This window comes from Octopus sinensis, linkage group LG8 (genome assembly GCF_006345805.1).
Source record: "Octopus sinensis linkage group LG8, ASM634580v1, whole genome shotgun sequence".
Taxonomy (NCBI): domain Eukaryota; kingdom Metazoa; phylum Mollusca; class Cephalopoda; order Octopoda; family Octopodidae; genus Octopus; species Octopus sinensis.
The window spans coordinates 55,302,627-55,322,626 of record NC_043004.1 but is presented as its reverse complement, the minus strand read 5'-3'; the positions used below and the strand labels follow the sequence as shown (position 1 = coordinate 55,322,626).

The following is a 20,000-nucleotide window of genomic DNA, read 5'->3' as shown; positions in this document are numbered from 1 at the left end:
AACCATACTCTGGGATAAGCCGATACACACAGATAGAGAAATTAAGGCCAACAGACCAGATATAGTTGTCAAAGATCATGAAGAAAAAATGCTTTCTAATTGATGTATCAATACCGGCTGATGACAACGTGTCTCTAAAAGAAATGGAGAAACTCTCAAAATACAAAGACCTAGAAATAGAGGTAACCAGAATGTGGAATCTAAAATCAGAAACAATTCCTATCATAGTAGGTGCATTAGGCATGATAAAAAAATATTCAGACAAATACATAACAAAAACACCAGGACTTACAAACACATATAACATACAGAAAATTGCACTACTAGGCACTGCAAACATCCTACGCAGAACACTTTCCATACTATAACCATCAGAGCATCACAACAAATCACAGCACATACCCAAGGCACACAGAGCTGCGCTCGGTAGTGAAGTGAAAGCACGCTATAAAAATAAAACTTACTGAATAATAATAATAATAATAATAATAATAATAATAATAATAATAATATAATAATAATAATAATAATAATAATAATGATAATAATTGATTCATTTGTATGCATATACATGCACATATGCATGTACATTTAAGTTTAGGTATATGTATTTACGTATATTTATGTATATGTATGTATATGTAAAAGTATGTATATGTATGTGTATTTATATTTATAACTTAACCTTATGTACTTGCTAAAATCTCTGACGAAGCCTAGAGAAACACCCAAGTACTCCAATTTCATCTACTAATTACTTCAGTCCACTGGATGGATAGAAGTAGAATGAGGTATTTTTGTCTCTTGGCTGAAACAGCTGTAAGAAATTATCCCAATTTCTATTGCTATATGTTATATATTTTAATAATTACTGATATTTGTATATTTTATATATTATATATGTAAAGCATAATATGTTATACATGTATGTATATTGTTATAATTGTCCTTTTAGTAAATAAATAAATTGAAATAATATAATATCTACAAGTTGATGAATACCACATATTGATCACCTCCATTTTCTTATTGCTCAATAAATTAATGGTAAAATAACTCTTTACCACCACCCATTTATTACTCTCGGTAATGTAATTGCCATACAATGAAAAAACTTGTGTATTAATAATTGAGTATTCTATATAATATCTATATTGGATAGATATTATCCCTTAGTTGGTTGGATTCGATTCACAACCTCTTTCTTCGAATATATATATATATATATATATAATATATATATATATATATATATATATATATATATATATATATATCACCGTGATCACCGTGACCGACCAGGCTATCAGATGATGTTGCTACACATCGTTGGTCACAATGCGCTTCGCATTGTTTTAGCCTTCAAATGACGCCACCCCGCTGGCTAAGCGAGCAGGCCAACAGAAGAAAGAGTGAGAGAAAGTTGTGGCGAATGAGTACAGCAGGGATCGCCACCACCCCCTGCCGGAGCCTCGTGGAGCTTTAGGTGTTTTCGCTCAATAAACACTTACAACGCCTGGTCTGGAAATCGAAACCGCGATCTTACAACCGCGAGTTCGCTGCCCTAACCATATATATATATATATATATATATATATATATAAAATAAGAAATAAGTGGAAATGTTACCGGTGAGTGTGTTAAATTATAAGGCACAAAAAGAAAATGACTCTCCCCAGACACAACAGAATATGCTTCAACACACGAGCTCATTTAAAGAATCTTGCAAACCAAATCCCAAAAATAAATATATATAAATACACTTGAACAATTGGAAACGTGAAATTAAGAGTATTACAACTAAGAATCTTATACATATATACACCACACATGTATGTGTTAATGCATGGTAACTGAAAGATTCTTAGTTTTAATACTCTTAATTTCACGTTTCCAATTGTTCAAGTGTATTTCCAGCCTGTTTTCTCTGGAACTTTTTATTATTTGAAAATATTTTGAAATACTTTATGAAAGTGATGAAGAAAGCGTTCATCATTATGGATTTCTTAAATTACTGTCCGGACAATATGTGTTAAAACGAATCTTTCTATCTCACGTTTTTCATTTCCTTTTGGGTGGTCATCGGAGTTATCCAAATGTCTTACACCTTATATTCTAAGAACTATCCTCATAAAATTGCGTTGTTGTTTAAATAATACTTTAAATTCTAAACATTTTAAAAGATATGTTAGAAATGGAATATTTTAAAAATACAAAGTGTGTGTGTGTGTGTGTCTTTGAGTTTCTTCCTTGGTTTTCGTTTCTGTTGGAAAGCGCTTAAAACCAATGCTCTTACTCCCCGAACCCCGAACTAAGAGAAAATTCAAGGAGGCTAATACATACAAATGATACTTTACTCCATGTATATAAAGTGCAAAAACTTAGTTCCTTCCTCCTACCTGTTACTTCCTTGAAACAAAATTTTTAATTTTTCGCTCAAAGGACACGCAGTATTTTTTATTCGCGGCTAACTTTCCTGTATGAATTTGCCTTTTCTACAATCGACCAGGCAATTTCGAATTCGTGACGACTTGTTTCACACATGAACTATATAAATTTCGAGAAAGCCAGGCTGACCGAAAAAAGTTTTCAGTTCTATATTTAAGAGATGAGGAATTATGTACAGTCGACGGATACTTTTCCTCGTCTTGTTGATATACCCTTTAGCCTTCTTCGGGTGTCTTGGGGAAATTTCGAACCTGGGTTCTTATTCCTAAGGTTTTTTTCGATGTTATTATTATTATTATTGCTATTGTTATTGTTCAGGTCACTGCTTGGAATCGAACTCGGAATCTTGGGGTTAGTAGCCCGTGCTCTTAACCACTACGCTATATGCCCGTGGGTAATTATTATCTGGTCTCAATATTGAGTCTAGAAAATTAACGACGATAAGGTTTGTATCTATGATAATATTAAGTTCCGCTTTATGTCAGTTACTGGTATTTTAATCAAATTTTTCCATCTACCTAACGCATGACCACTACAGTTTCTCGACTGAAACAGGCTGCATCACAAACCCAAAATACAATGAAAACTATTTTGGGGAGACTGACCAGTCGTGTAAATGCGCATAAACAACAAATTAGGGATTCATCTCTTAGGAATGTCCCATGCAATGAACATCTAGACATTTGTGCAAATAAAAAAAAATAAAATACTCCCATTTAAAAAAATAATCGACAAAAATGATCAACCACGAAAGGCAAAAAAAGAGTACTTTATAACAATTCTATATCCGAAACTAAACTGAAAATAGTCAACAGTTCATATGATAAACAACGGTAAAGGAATATTTACATATTATCTTTTAACAAAATATTAGATAAAAATGATTATCTATGAAAGAAAAAGGAAAAATACTACATGAAAACATTAAGTCCGAAAATAAAGCGCAAATAGTTAATACTATCACTACTACAAAAATGGCAACTTCCTCTTTCACACATTATCCAAGAACACGTGTGTTTGAAAAGATAATCGAAAGCGCTAGCACACTAGAAAGAAACTTCTTCCACGATGTCTAGTGATGTTCTGATAAGGAATTTATAAGGGTTTTTTTTAAAATCTTCCTTATACTTAGTAAAATTGTACCAAGTACTTTTCACAAAGACTTTTAAATATATATATACATATATATACATAGACAGACCGACTTATATATATATATATATATATAGATAGATAGATAGATAGATAGATAGATAGATAGATAGACAGACAGACAGACAGACAGACAGACAGACAGACAGACAGACAGACAGACAGACAGATAGATAGATAGATAGATAGATAGATAGATAGATAGATAGATAGATAGATAGCTTATACACATATAAATAAACATATATATATAAACAGAGAGAGAGAAAGAGAAAGAGAGAGTGGGTGTATGTGCGATATGTACACAATATGGGTAGTGGTAGATTTGAGTCTGCGATGTATATGAATTTGTGTGTTGAGAAGTATGGTGTATATTACCAATATGATATGCTTACCGATATTCGATAGTCTGTAATTGGCCATAACAACAACAACATTGGTGCTAACAGCTAATACGTCACCATCAAACATGGCTGCCATACCGACAACGTTAGACCCTCCATGTATATAGGCTAGGACATGACGTAAATCTTTGGAATCTGTCTAAATTGTATAGAAAGAAGCAGAAATAGAGTAACAAAATCATCGCAAAGATTTGAGAACAAGAATAATTTTTTTTAAAGGTTTGTAATTTAAGCTCGCGGCCAAGAATTTTGAGGGCAGAGGATTAGTCGGATACCATCGACCTCATTTTTGACTGGTATTTTTTTTTATCAAATCCCGTAGAATGAAAGGCAAAGAATAGCACTCAATAGTAATAATGAGGGGTGGAAAGAGAGTTTCCCATGGCAAAGCATGAAATGTCCAATATAAAGATGAAAATAAATGGGGGAATTTACATACAATGGGATGATATGTACAAAAAAGTTAAGAAGTATATTTGGTATATATTATAAATAAAATATAAAAAGTATACATAGTATATATCAGTAAAAAAAAAGATGGTGGTGATGTGCTCCTCCTGATACAGGAGGGTCAGATCTCACGCCAATCAAGGAACTTCATTATATAAAATCCCCCTGAACACCAAGAGCAAGTATTCTCTCCAATTCTTATTCTCTGACTAACAGGTCTATACTTAGAGCAGTGTCATCCACTCTTCCACTTTCAACCACCTTTCAATATATTCGCACGAGGACAGCACTTCTCTATCTTCACTTTTCTTTTCAACTGAAATTGGAAAATGTCGATGAGGGCGCTACCAAAGAGGAATGTCTCAGTCCGCATACCTTTCAGCCTCATCTGCCAGACAAGCTCTTTTGCCATAGTCACTGGACAAAGATAACTCCTGAAAAAACAATACAGTCTTGTCTCATCGATGTCCAGAGCCATCATCACTCACACCCTCAACTAACCTTCTATAGAGTACTAGATGCCAAATGACAAATCTTGGTTCTCGCTTGACCCATGACTGCAGCCTAGTCGGAGAGGAGAGCTGCAGAAAGATAAGTTGCACGATAGACGCCCGTCTACACTAGTTAGCCCATGTCTTTTTCATAATGATCCAGTTATTTTTGCTCGTGGTCAGCTTCAGCGCGTGCCGGCGCATCTTCAGGACAGCATCCTGAGACCCCGAAGGAGTAGGTGTTGACAGCAAATGAATTTCTCGACCAGTGAAACCTGTCCATTCCATAAGAATCGAAAAGTATGCGCTCCAGTCTGCCCATATATCCCTTGGAACACTTCGACAGCCATGTGATAGTACTCCACTGAGACAATATATGCATTCGCTACTTCCGTCCGACTATTTAGAGACAGTCTGCTCTCAACCCAGTTTTGTGTGATATTTGGCCACCCTGCTCGCGCCGTTTTCCCGTTCATATGGATCTGGAGGTCTGGTTCAGACCAGACTTCGAGTAACTTAACCGGGCCCTCAGTCCAGCAACAGAAATCACTGCTGGTCAACAGACTTGTTTTGGTTTATATGACCTCCCCTATATACTTGGGATCTTTTTAGTATAAAGAGATCATTCTTGGCGGACCGAACATTCATTGCTGAAAGGTTCCGAGCGGTGGCCGTGTTATTTGACAATCGACCAGATGCCGCTGTACATTGTGGTGATCCAGCCTCTGAGGATGGGACCAAACTAGACAGCTCTTGGGACAGCCACTAAGAGCGATGATCTATCCTATCGAATACCTTGGACTGATTCACCCTGTCACAACAATATATATTCATCACCAGCTCTACGATGTAGCACATGAAGTAGAGGTCGTGGGGAATAGATCTGTTGAGGAACGCACAGGTTTGTACGTCTCCGATTACGTTACCGAGAACAAATATCAGCCTGTTGGTGAGCACCGGTGCTAAACTCTTGATTTCTGGTTGAGCAGCGATATAGGTCGTCTTTCTCTGGATTTTTTCGCAGCTGTGTCAGCATTCCCTGGCTCACTCGACTGGGAATGCACCAATTCTGTTGTCCGTTGCAGTGGATGGCTACCAAGAAAGGAGCGAACAAGACTGGCATGTGGAAATATAACTTATAGGACAGACCACCACAGTTCGCGCAGTAGTTCATCAGACCCGTCACTGAATCAGCTGAAATCAGCGTCTTCCTATCTGATAGTCGTAGTAAACCGTCAAGGTATACTTCAAAGCCAACCGTGTCCTTGGAAACAGTTCGACGAATTGCTGCCGAAACACTGCACCCAACTGCTTGAAATTTAAGATCCCACGCCTGTTGCGGTCCGTGATGAGCCGCCGCCACCTGAGCCCAGTGGACGGCTTTTGGACCTTCGTTCCAGCTCCTATAAACTACTCCTACATAATCCTTACGTGCGTCCAATATCCCATTCCAATCGCCCACTAACACTAGTTACCGAGATGTTCCCAGGTAAGTCTCGAGACGTCTACAGAAATCTGACCTATTGCAATGTAGACAGCCAATAGTCTGTCGTTTTCATTGTTGCTCACGTCCAAGACCACCAATCTACCGACCGGTTCTTAGAAGACCGAATTCACAATTACTTTTTGTCGTTGTTTTAATTCCTAACATCCATACTGAATAAGTCCAGGCTTCCTTGTGGACTTGTCAAAACCAGGGTGAATAATCACCTGCTACTTATGAAAGACCTCGGCTATCATTTCTCCGCTTACAGACAAATGATCAGAGTAGGGTCGTTTACTAGGACTATATTCGACACTATCACCCACATTTCAACAAATTTACGAGAAGAAAATATCTCTAATTTCCACCCTCAATTTATGCTCAAAGTGAAACTTGAAAAAGTAGATAAGGGATCAATCGAAAAGGAAAGTGCCTGTCATCAATTCTTGCAGTCGCCTCATGTGGACCATCTGCAACCCTACCCCACCCAAGATTTTATGTTGATGTTACAGCCTCAGCCTGTAAAGATTTTTTCACTTGCCACATGGACATAGAATCAATAACATGTGTCACGAAACACTATACTACTCAGAAGTAAAGCCGAGATAAAACGCAGCTAAGCATTTTGTCCGGCGTGTGAATGATTCTACCAGCTCTCCGCCCTATTTGAAAGTATACAATAAGAGAATACAAGATAAGGAATGATTCGAAAACTTACCCGGGATAAGTAAATGTTCAGGTAAAGACAATCTTCATGAAAATCGGTAAAATTCGGACGATGATCCTGGACATAAAATGACTTGGGTTGTACACAGGCAGGTGGATAGGTGGTGCAGTTGCGGATCTCACGCCACTCGTCTGGGCTAACTGGATTCTGTAATACAGAATAAATGGTCAGATTATTCGATCAATAAAGGTGGAAGTTCGGGTAGATAGATACATTTTTATACTGAGGAGGAGGAGGAGGAGGACTCAATGTGTTATTCTTCTTTGTTATTCTTCGGTTGTAGAAACGTATCAAGCAAGAACATCTCAGCAAGTGATAAAGTGAATCACCACCCTTCGTATACACACACGCACACAATCACACACACACACACACACACACACACACATATACCTATATATATATATATATATATATTATATATATATATATATATATATATTATATATATATATATATATATATATATATATATATATATATCTATGTATGTATATATTGTATAAAGGATCGTTGGTAGGCCAAAACAATGCGAATTAAATGCAACGTGAATCACAAGAAAACAAATATGTGAACAAATGTAGACTTACCTCGTATTCAATATTTCGAGGATATGACCTCATTTTCAAGAAATAGACGAATGTTGCCAATGTACGTGTGTATGTGAGCGAGTGTGGAGTGGACATGCATGAAGATGTGTTGCTATAGCAACCAGCTAGCTTCTTGTAACTCTCTTCTGTTGTTGATCTGGCGTTTCTTTTGGTGTATGAGGATGGCCTCAAAGATTCTAAGGTTGCCCCTGTTCCGCTGTGTTACCTTGATGTGCACTGTGAATACCCGGGTCTGGCATTTCTACAGGGCCACACCACCTAATACATCCATACCTACGACGGCTTTAAACTCCCTCTCCTCTCCCCACATCATCTTCATTTTCGCCTTCATCTTCATCGCTGCCAATATCCTCACAGTCGACATCATCAGCATCATCGTTATCATCTACCCCTTTACCTCCTACCTCCTCTTCCCTCTCCACCGCCCCTATATCTTCCCCATCATCATCATCAACGTCTTCATCATCATCATCATCTCCTCTTTCTTCTTCTTCTACCTCCTCCTCCTCCTCCCCCTCCACCGCTCCTACATCTTCCTCATCGTCATCATCACCGTCTTCATCATCATCATCTCTTTCTTCTTCTATTTCTTCTTCTACCTTCTCCTCTCCCTCTTCCTCCGCCACACTTAGATTCCCCGTCTACCACTTCGATAACCCACTCCACCTTCCCTCACACAACCCCGAACTCAACACCAAACTTGCTAGACCCAAACAATCCATGCTTAACATATTAGATAACCGATCTTCCCCATCATGCACCCTTACTAAATCCCAATACCTCACTTTGCAAAACTTAAGAAGCAAAAACCTCATCTACCTACCTTCAGATAAAGGGAAAGAATTCTGCATTATAGACAAAGCCACCTACAACAAACTAGCTATCGAACACCTTAGTGACACCACACTATACGAAAAGGTTTACAACATCACACCTCACCAACTGGAGTCCATCATCAACACCAGCTGGACTAAAATCTGTCATCAAAGGAATCTTTCTAAGAAGACTAGGCTGAACTACACGTCTGAAAACACCACCTTTCCATCTTCTACTATCTAATAAAAACCCACAAACCCGGACCTGAGCTTAAAATCAGACCCATAGTATCAGGAATTAACGGTCCTTTCTATAAGATTTCTTGGCTCCTCTCTAAACTCTTCAAGCCCTTGCTACACGCATTCCCCGGACACGTCAGCAATTCCCACGAAATCTTCACAAGACTCCAAGATATCGATCCCTCCATACTTAAAACTAACAAATACCCTTTTAGTTTAGACGTAGTTTCCCTCTACACCTCTGTACCTGCTCTCCCGGCCGTTGATATCCTCATAGACCACATCTCGTCCTTATCTCCCCCACTTCTCCTTGCACCCACTTCCCTCCCCTGCAACCTCCTCCTCCCCATCTTCCTCTTCATCATCTCTCACCTCCCCATCCATCAATCTCCAGCTCTTCGGCCTCACACCCTCGGACATACGAGTGTTACTAACCATTATAGTTGGTAACGCCTACTTACACACAGACATCCGGCCTACCTATGGGATCTAGCCTTTCAGACCTGCTGGCCATCACGTACATGGGTAAGCTAGAACGCACAGCACTCAACAACTCCCGCCTATGTATCTTCTCCAGGTACGTTGATGACATCCTTACGTTGATTAACATACACCAGACCTTCAATAACATCGACATAAAGATCAAATTCGAGAGTGAACATCCAGACGAACCCTCTCTCTACTAGACTTCCAACACAGAGGAAGGCTCCATATTTACCAAATTCTACAGAGAAGCCGCTAATAGAAAACTTTTCATCTACTACCAATCAGCCTTACCCACCAGAGCCAAAGCCGCATTACGTGAGAAACGAGATTGCACGTATAAAAAGCAATTGCAGTAATGTGACCGACAAAGCCTTCAAAACAAAGCAGTTCCTCAGACCTAACTCTGAATGGCTACCCACCATCTTTAACTAAACAACGTCGCCTAAAGAACATCAAGGTCAATAAACCCCGGAAGACCCATCATATTCCCAAATCCGGCACGTGCTTCTTAAATCTACCACACTTTGACGACAGAAGTACTGCAGCGACACAACACGCAGTCCCTGAGAAACGCTCTGTTCAAGGACAATACCCCTCACTACTCCGAGTAGTGCACATTGTCGAACTGCCCCATTAATGACCCTGAATTGTGCCAGATGACCTATGTTGTATATGAGATCATCTGTGGAAAATGTGGCGCATCCTACATAGGAAGCACGACAAGAAAACTGCATATTTGCATTAAGGAACACATGCAGGCAGACACTTCCGTGAAGGAACACCTAAGGAAATGCCAGACCCAGGAATTCACAGTGCACATCGAGGCAACACAGCGGAACAGGGGCAACCTTAGAATCTCTGAGGCCATCCTCAAACACCAAAAGAAACTCAGACCAAAAACAAGAAGATAGTTACAGGAAGCTAGCTGGTTGCTATAGCAACACTTTTCCGCGCATGTCCACTCCACACTCGCTCACATACACGTACATCTGCAACATTCGTCTATTTCTTGAAAATGGGGTCATAACCAAGAAATATTGAATACAAGGTAAGTCTACATTAATTCACATATCTGTTTTCTTGTGATTTACCTTGCATTTACTTCGCATTGTTTTGGTCTTACCCACGATCCATTATACAATATATTCTACACAATGGTTCATACTAATTATTCCATTATATATATATATATATAATATATATATATATATATATATATATATATATATATAAAGCTTAAATTGTCTGTGTATGGCAGGTTTGGCAGCTTTCAACTAACACTATCTCCTCCGTGACACTGCGGTGCAAGCTGACCAAAATTGAGAGTATGATAGAAGGCTTCAAATCGGATCATGTTAACACCAAAAATTATTTACATCAAAAAGGTGCTTTTTTTAATAAAAATCCCTACTTTTTACGTTTTATTGATTGTTGTGTCGCCATTTTTCTGTGTATTTCAACCAGAGAAAATGTTCACTTAAAGAGAATAACAAGCTACATAATGCAACATTTTTACTTTCCAAAAATTTCAATTCTAAAGGGTCGAAACAAACCCGAGCAACGCCGGCGATACTGCTAGTATATATATATATATATATATATATATATATATATATATATATATATATATATATATATATATATATATATGTATGTATGTATGTATGTATATCACCATGATCACCGTGACCGACCAGGCTATCAGATGTTGCTACACATCGCTGGTCACAATGCGCTTAACATTATTTTAGCCTTCAAATGACGCCACCCCGTTGGCTAAGCGAGCAGGCCAACAGACGAAAGAGTGAGAGAAAGTTGTGGCGAAAGAGTACAGCTGGAATCGCCACCACCCCCTGCCGGAGCCTCGTGGAGCTTTAGGAGTTTTCGCTCAATAAACACCCACAACGCTCGGTCTGGGAATCGAAACCGCGATCCTACGACCGCGAGTTCGCTTCCCTAACCACTGGGCCATTGCGCCTCCACACACACACACACACACACATATATATATATATGTATATATATATATATATATATACATTATAATATATATATATATATATATATATAATATATATATATATATATATATATATATATATATATATATATATATATATTATATATGTATGTATGTATGTATGGCCACAAGGCCAGCAAGTACAGGGGAGGGATTAAGTGGATTATACCGACACTTGTCCAAGGTTCAATACAGTAGTGCTAAACTCGTAACCACTTGGTTGGGAAATAAGCGTTTTACCACACAATCACGCTTGCACCTTTTTGGTAATATGATCCTTTGAACCTTAATCTGTTGCAGTATGTCCTGATTTTCGAGGACGATACCTGCACCTCTGGGACTAGGCAATGACGATCTGTTCAAATATTAGTATGGATCTCAATGCTGAAGGTTGGTACGAGTCCATCAAGTATCTATTAATAGGTCACTGCATATCATCCTCGTCTTCTCATCAGGATGTAAAGTTTTAATGCTTGCAGCTTGTCTCAGTAGCACAGCTGTTCCACTGTGACGATTTTCTACGTGAAGCATCGTTAGATTGCTACAAAACCTGCTGTTATTTTACTGTTCTTTGACTGTGAACAGTAATCCAGGCGGCTGAGGACATATGTACTCCACAAAAGCACGTTATTTCTAGCCTTCCTGTACTGAACACTATATAAATGCTAATAAAATATTTGGCGAACAGTGTTCTTGTTTTGTCTTCGTTGTTTCTTTTGTATTTAAATTATATGTATCTCTCCCCCATATCTCTCTGTATATGTATATATATATATATATAATATATATATATATATATATATAATGAGAGATAAGAAGGGAGGGAGATAGATAGATATGTGTATGTGTAAATGTATGCGTATGCATATATATATATGTGTGCTTGTGTATATGTTTATGTGTATGTATATATATATATATATATATATATATATATATATATATATTATATATATATATATACACGTATGTATTGGTGTGTGTGTGTGTATGTGTATGTTTATGCGTCCATGGATACTTACATATATATAGGAGATGAAGAAGAAGAAGAAGAAGAAGAAGATAATGGTGTGATGTCATCTGCGAAATTAAAAGAGCTTCCAAGAAAAACACTTTGGTAAAAAAATAAAGAATGGTTTTCAAAATTCTATATTTGGTAATTACGAAGTGTGCCAAGATATTTTGCACACACAACATGATAAGCTTTACATATCGTAAAGCTGTAGATTTCTTTCCCGAGAGAATTTTTAAAATTCCTGCCAAACAGGAAATGTGCTGTGCATATATATATATAACATAAATAAACACTGATGTATCAAATACCATACAACGTAAGATCTTGATTTATTGACATTAAATCCGCCTCTTGAAGTTTGTATCATAATTACCACATGATAATTAAGACCAGCTCCATTTGACAGGGAGAGGTAATCTCTTGATGCAAGAATTTTCCCAAAGCTGACAAGCCTTTAAAGAAAATGGTAGGCTTACTGTCTGGAGATTAGAGGAGCATAGGGGATACGTGTCTTCTGATTCAGTAGCCGTCATCAGCGCGACAATTGTCTAACTTTATCTCCTGTAGTCAAGGGACTTAGACATATACAAAGAAGATATATTTATGACTGGGTAATTTGCATATTTTAAACAGAAATGAACTGAGAGAAATAACGTAGGGTGGCCAGTAGCATGTTTCTGAACAACTTAGACAAATACTAGTTGTGGTCAAACGACATATCTAACGGTAAAGGTAAAAGAAAATATTGAAAATGAAGGATTTCCACCTGCCTGCAGATTTCATATCTCTGGTCAACTTTCTAAATTTATCTTAAATGACTAATTAATGTACAACCTCCTAATCTTAATTGGTATGACATTCATAGAATTATATTTGTTTCAGTAAGTGACATGTGGTAAAAATGGGGCACCGCCTTAAAGGTTTTAGTAAATCGACCCCAGTACTAATTTTTTCTCAAGTCAGATACTTCTTTTAAGGAAGTTCTAAGCTACGTAAACAAACTAACACCAATTATCAAGTGGTAGAGAGATAGACACAACCCCACATATATATATATAATATATCTGTTAATGTAATATGTGACAGTTATTCGGTAGCCAAGATAAAACTCCTATCAATATATATATATATTATATATATATATTATATATATATATATAGAGAGAGAGAGAGAGAGAGAGAGAGAGAGAGATCAGGCTTCTTTCAGTTTCTATCAACTAAATCCATTCTTAGGTCCTCCTGCGCCGTATGGCACATTGGGCGGCAAGGCTTCTCCAACGTGGTCAGTGGGCCGCGGCGATCTCAGCTTCATCACATGAAATGTCAATGGTTTTGAATTCATCGATGAAGGTGCGGCGCCAAGTTGCTTTTGGTCGCCCTTGTTTTCTCTTGCCATGCGGTGGATTCCACAGAATGGCGGTATTCGCATGCCGCGACGATGATAATCGGAGGACACGGCCTGTGAATCGCAAGCGGCGCTCAGTGACAACGTCATGGAGTGGACGGGTATCAGTTCGGAAATGTATTTTGTCATTGGTGATGTGGTTCAGGTATGATATTCGCAGTATTCGCCGGAAGCATTGTAGCTAAAATACATTGAGCCTTCGCGCATCTTTGCCTATGTCTTCCACGTTTCCGCTGCGTATATTGCCGATGGTATGACGATGCTGTTAAAGAGGTGCACTTTGGTCTTGGTGGATATCGCCCTGCCTGCCCAGATAGATTTCAGTCTTTGAAAGACAGCCGAGGCCTTCCTCAATCCGGCAGGCAAAGTCGCGTTCGGCTTCTCTGTCGTTGGCCACGACGCTGCCCAAATAAGTGAACTCAACAACTTGCTCGATTTGGTGTTGTCCAGTCATCAAGGAGACACCATTGTTGATCACCATAAGAGACACCATAAGAGATAGGAGAGGGGATAGAATGCACCCTTGCCGTACACCGGTCACAATGGCAAAGTAATCGGTGTAGCCCATTTCCGTTCGAACGCAGCACCTTGTCTTGCGGTAACGGCTTCGAAAGGCTTCAACGAAACGCTCTGGAATGCCGGAGTCACGAGCGATGCACCACAACGAACTCCGGTGTACGCATTGATCAGGATCCAAGTCTCGCATTGATCAGGATCCAAGTTCGATCTTGACTCCATCGCTCCTTGTATGCGCCACGACATCTGCTGATGGTCTTCTCGGCACTTTCGATAATTGCCTCTCTGAACTTCCCAAAGTAGCCGTCGACGTCGACCTCGTCCACGTCTGCGAGAGGTCGGAATCGGTTTCTCAGTTCCCGTCAAGCACCCCAATCGAAGCCGACACGAAGGTAATGATCCGAGCTCGCATCTGCTCCCCGGCACGTCCGCATGTCCAGCAGGGCCGATCTCCACCGCTTACTAATACAGATGTCCCAAGCCTGGCTGCAATAGCAGGAGGGTTGAGCGTCGGGCCAGCAACCCGACCCCATAAAAAACCAACTCCGCCGGGGCCAGTCCCAAGCCCGGTTACAAAAGGAGGAGGATTGGGTGTCGGACCAGCGACCCGACCCCGTAAAAGAACCCCAGTGCTACAGAAACAGCAAGAACAAACCAACTTGTTCAAACAGACCGCGAAGGAGGCGACCACTTTACTATGACGGTGTTGGATCAATGCCGTCAGGACATCAAACACCCGATATGTGGTTCGATCTTCAATGCAAAACAATCAACAAAAGTGGGACTTGGAATGTGAGGACACTGTACCAGTGTGGCAGACTTGTACAGCAACTTGAAGAAGTGGAAAGATATCAGATGAACATCCTCGGAATTAGTGAAATGAGATGGACTGGTAGTGGACGGTTGATCAGTGACGGCAGGACTGTTATCTACTCGGGCCACGAAGTGGAACACGCGCAAAGAGTCGGCATCGTCATATCCGCAAGGGCAACTGGAACGCTCATCGGATGGCGACTTGCCAGCGATCGTATCATCACCGTCCGATTCCAAACGCGGTTGTCCAGAATCACGGTCATCCAGGCCTATGCCCCCATCGAAGACGTAGAAGAAGCCTATAAGGACGCTTTCTACGACCAACTACAGGACGTCCTGGATGATGCCCCTCGTCACAATTTGGTTCAACTAATTGGCGACTTCAACGCCAAAATCGCGAGAAACCTACAAGGCTACGAGCACGTAATTAGCCCAAACGGCGACTGATGTTAGCGGCAACGTCGATTGGTTGGTCTCATTCTGCTCAACGACGAAATCCATTCACAAGGTTTTAATCAGCCGAGGACAACAGTATAAGACACTTGCCCAAAGTGCTACGCAGTGGGTTTGAAACTGAAACCACGCGGTTGAGAAGCAAATTTTTTGCTACACGGCCACTCCTGCGTCTATAAACCACCAACATAAACATATGTAATTAACCAAGGTAGCTTCTCATAGCACGTTTAGTATCATCCGAAATGTGCAGTCCCTAAGTATAAACTGATTTATCTATCACTGGCAGGAGTACCCGGCGTTGCTCGGGTATTAAATTCACGGCAATAGTCTTCATAGGTTCTACCATTTTTTTCATTGTACTTATCTTTGAATATTTTTTGCCTTAAATTGCAAACAATGACAATGAGGAAGAAGTGATTTTTCCCATAGACATAAGCTAGTAAAATTAGGTGAAGAGCCTTGGAGAAGCCACAAGAACATCGCAGGGGGTGCAAGAATTGAATGTAAAGTGGCCCTGAAAAGGGCCATGTTATCGTTCTCACAATAGCCCTGAAAAGGATTGTTAACCGTTCACAGGTATAAACGTCTTTTTTCGTTCACATGAAAAGCAGTGATTCCAAAACTCAAGCCATCTGCAAAGATATTGAGAAGCTGTAGTGGACAAAATAAAAATAAAAAGACTTAAGAAAAACAGGCAATTTTGAAAGAATCGCAACAATAGTACTCACTCACCATAAACCGGTTCGGCAGGGAAGCTGTGGCATTTTGGATGGCTTACAGCACCTCACGGTAGACGACAATTTTCGTTTTGGCTTTCGGGGCGAACACGAAAAGGTGTTTTTTGTATCCGACTCTCGAGCATCCGACGTATAATTGGCTGTGCGAGAAGCATGGTTGGCCTAAATGGAGGCATGTCATTGTTAGTGTTTGGCCTTGGGACTTGTTGATGGACATGGAAAGGCAAAGTGGAAGAGGGAACTGAAGTCGACGCAAGGGACAGAGGCATTGCTTATCTGATGGAGTAAGAGGTATAAATACGTCTCCGATGCCGCAACCCGTAAGAAATGTTGCTTCAATAACATGAGGCAGCACATTTTTTACCACTAACCACGTTCCGTTGTACAGACGTGGTAGCTCCAGGTTCCTCAGCAGCATGACCGGAGCTCCAATGCTCAGCAGCATGACCGGAGGGGTGCAAGGAATTGAGGAATTCTGCGGGAAAATTAACGGCCTCTTTTTGGTCCACAACAGTGTCCACAGACTTGTAAATGTGGAGTTTTCCAGGAAGGCTTCGTAGTAGGGGTTCATTGTGTTTCGCAACAAATGTGGTTTTAGGAGCTAATATGGCTCTATCGCACAGCCAATTCAGGCAGATCGAGGCAAACAGCGGTCGTAGGGTCGTCCACAGTATCCACAGGTGTGTCTACGTGTAAGACAGCCATCTCTCCAGTTGCATCGGAAGGAGCTGTGTCATCACCAACGGTGAGAAGTTGCTTGGAGAAGTCACCCGATAAATTGTCGCCGAAAAGCTGGGCCCTCATGTTCGGTCAAAAATGAGGGCTTTAAGGACAAAAAGTCGATTTTCTACTCATATTTTCGCAATTTTTGGTCATACACGGATGAATTCTGTTCAAATCTTAGGATGAGTAAATAGTGTGTAAAGTTTGAACGCAATCCACCAAAGCAGTGAGAAGTTTTAAAGGTTTAAAGGGGGGGAAAGTGTATAAAAATCGATTTTTTTTTTCAGTTTTTTTCGTTTTTTTTTTTGTCACACAGGGATGCCTTTGGACATAGAACAGATACTTGATAGAACCACCGTAACATGGTGGCTTTTTAGCCGTAAAAACCAAGGAAATAGGACTTTCCAGTAAGAAGTTTTCTACCGTGTAACTTTGCAAAAATGCGAAAAATCGATTTTTTTCAAAGTTTTTTGCAATTTTCTTGGGAATCAGAGGCTTCAAGGCAGTGCCAAAATATTTGTCTGAAATGTCGCAACATGACGGTCCTTTTGACACCAAAATTATAAAAATCGGACGTTCCTATAAAAACTTTTGTCGCTTGCAACTTTTGTCTTGTTTTGCAAATAAGGAGAGCAATAAGAAAATGGAGGGGAACAATAGGGGGTTCATCAACTTTTAGACATTATATTATGTCAATTTATTTATTTATTTACTAAAATGAAAATTACAAGAATATACACGCGTATATAACATATGCTTTACATATAAAAATATATTAATATATAAAGATACCAGTAATTATTAAAATATAACATACAAGAATATAAATTGGGAAAATAAATTGGAGAAAATATATATATACATATATATATATATATATATATATTATATATATATATATTTGTGTGTATGTATGTATATATATGCATATATGAATAAATATATATATACATACATGCATATTATATATATGTATGTATGTATGTATGTATGTATGTATGTATGTATGTATGTATGTATGTATGTATGTATGTATGTAAGTATGTATGTATGTATGTATGTATGTGTGTGTATGTATATGGTATCAGGACAAAATCCCCCGGTGGTTAATATTACACCACAGGAATATTGATGAATTGCCTTGTTTTCTGTAACTTATTTAAATAGTAGTACATTCCCTTGCTTGTTTCATTTATTTTTTATGGCTTATACAGTTGCCCTCAAGGCGGTGAAGAATTTTTTGTATATAAACCCGCTTAACTTCCACACAAAGAAGATGTAGTTTGTGAAGAGTATTGAAATTATTACATGGCGAATATATTTACGTAAAGCAGAAAGATTCGATAAATGGTGTGATATCTTACTAATGTGAATGACGGCGGTCTAAGGCGTCATATAAAGCAAGGGTAAAATGCGTCAAGGTGAGACTATCGAACACTGTGATGCACACACATACCAGATACACCGAAGTGTGAAGCTGCAAAATTGTTTCAAGAAATTTTAAAAACGTGCAACAAAAACTGAAGAGACTACATTGCCGAATCTTGTGCATCTGAATCGGAAGAGGCAGCTACAAAAATACCTTCCCTCCATATCCTTCGATGAGATGTAAGACGTTATAAACAGAAGAAAAGGAACTATTTGCTGTTATCATCATGTGCTCAAAATCTTATTATATCTGAAAACCCTGAAAACAACCAAAGAGGGGATTTTTTTGTTGCATGATTCAACGTTTTACGGCAAGATTTTGATATTTGGAACGAATAAAAGCATAGAATTTCTAAAAAAAAAAGTCCTCTCATTTCTTTCTTCTTACAGCATTCACCCGGGGTGGGTTGAGCTGGCTTCATTTACCCTCAATGCTGCATCTCTCACAAACGCCGACCAGGCCTGGCGATTTGAGGCCAACGACCGTGTGATCTCCAACCACTCCTTATTCCAGCGGCGAATGCCGTAGATATGGGGGGCCTAGGTTGGGTTCCAGATAAGCCTTGACCGTCATCAGCCAGGTTTTTCGTTGTCCACCACAACGCTTTCGCTAATCCTGAAGATTGCTGGGGCAATTGCTTCGTAGATGAATTCTCCTGGTTGACGACGGAGGGCATGACCCTGCCAACGCAGACGTCTCATTAGGATGACTTGTCGGAGGGAGGTGATTCTGCACTTGTGTCGCACCGAATTGTTGGAGACAAAGTGATGCCATCAGACATTTGGATTTTGATGGAACATTTAAAGTAGTTCCTGATACTTTAAAGCAGTTTTATACGATTCATAGCATAGAAGATCAACACTATACCATGCATCTATGCACTCTTGACGGTTAAGACTCAGATAAGTTATAACAAATTAATACAGGAAGAAAATAACTTAACAAACTGCACTCCTCTGGGTGCAATTTATCGCCGAAGAGTGGCAGAAATAGCCCGAACCCAGGACTGGTCTACTGGTCCTGTCGCTAGAAGATGGTAGGGCTTCGCTTCCCTGCTCGCAATTTATCGGACGCAGCTCCGCATCGTTAACCAGCTAGAGGAGATGTCCTCTTGGTGTTAGAATATCACAGTAGAGTCCGTTCGAACGGACAGCTTTTTTGAAATGGCTACCAATATTACTTGTCAGTACAACTGTCAGAGAGATCTTAGAACTAGCATTTTTGCTTATACATATATGTGTGTGTGTGTGTGTGTGTGTGTGTGTGTGTGTGTGTGTGTTGTGTGTGTGTGTGTGTGTGTGTGTGTGCATGAATGTGTGTATGTATATTATGTATATTTAAAGAGAGGGAGAAAATTAAGTGGGTTTTATTTTTATTCATCTGTGCGTGCGCACACGATTTTTAGCCAGTGCATCGAATTTTGGCTACCTAGAATAATGCCATAATTAATTATCATATTTACCACACATTCAGTGAGGACATACTTTTGTCATATCTTTATATATAAAAGTGAAGTTGTGTGTCTGTCTCCTACGATTTAGATTCCTAACTACTCCCACATTTTGCGGTGCAGTGTAAC

At 39.4% G+C, this 20,000-nt stretch overlaps 1 protein-coding gene across 1 annotated transcript in view; it reads right to left on the bottom strand.

Annotated features, from left to right (window-relative positions):
* LOC115215176 (acetylcholinesterase) overlaps window positions 1-20,000 on the bottom strand; it is a 75,090-nt gene that overhangs the window by 28,549 nt on the left and 26,541 nt on the right. The window contains exons 2-3 of the mRNA XM_029784357.2: window positions 7,147-7,302; window positions 3,996-4,143 (exon numbers count right to left, since the gene is read on the bottom strand). Coding sequence (XP_029640217.2) covers window positions 3,996-4,143; window positions 7,147-7,302 — 304 coding nt within the window. The remainder of the gene's footprint in view (window positions 1-3,995; window positions 4,144-7,146; window positions 7,303-20,000) is intronic.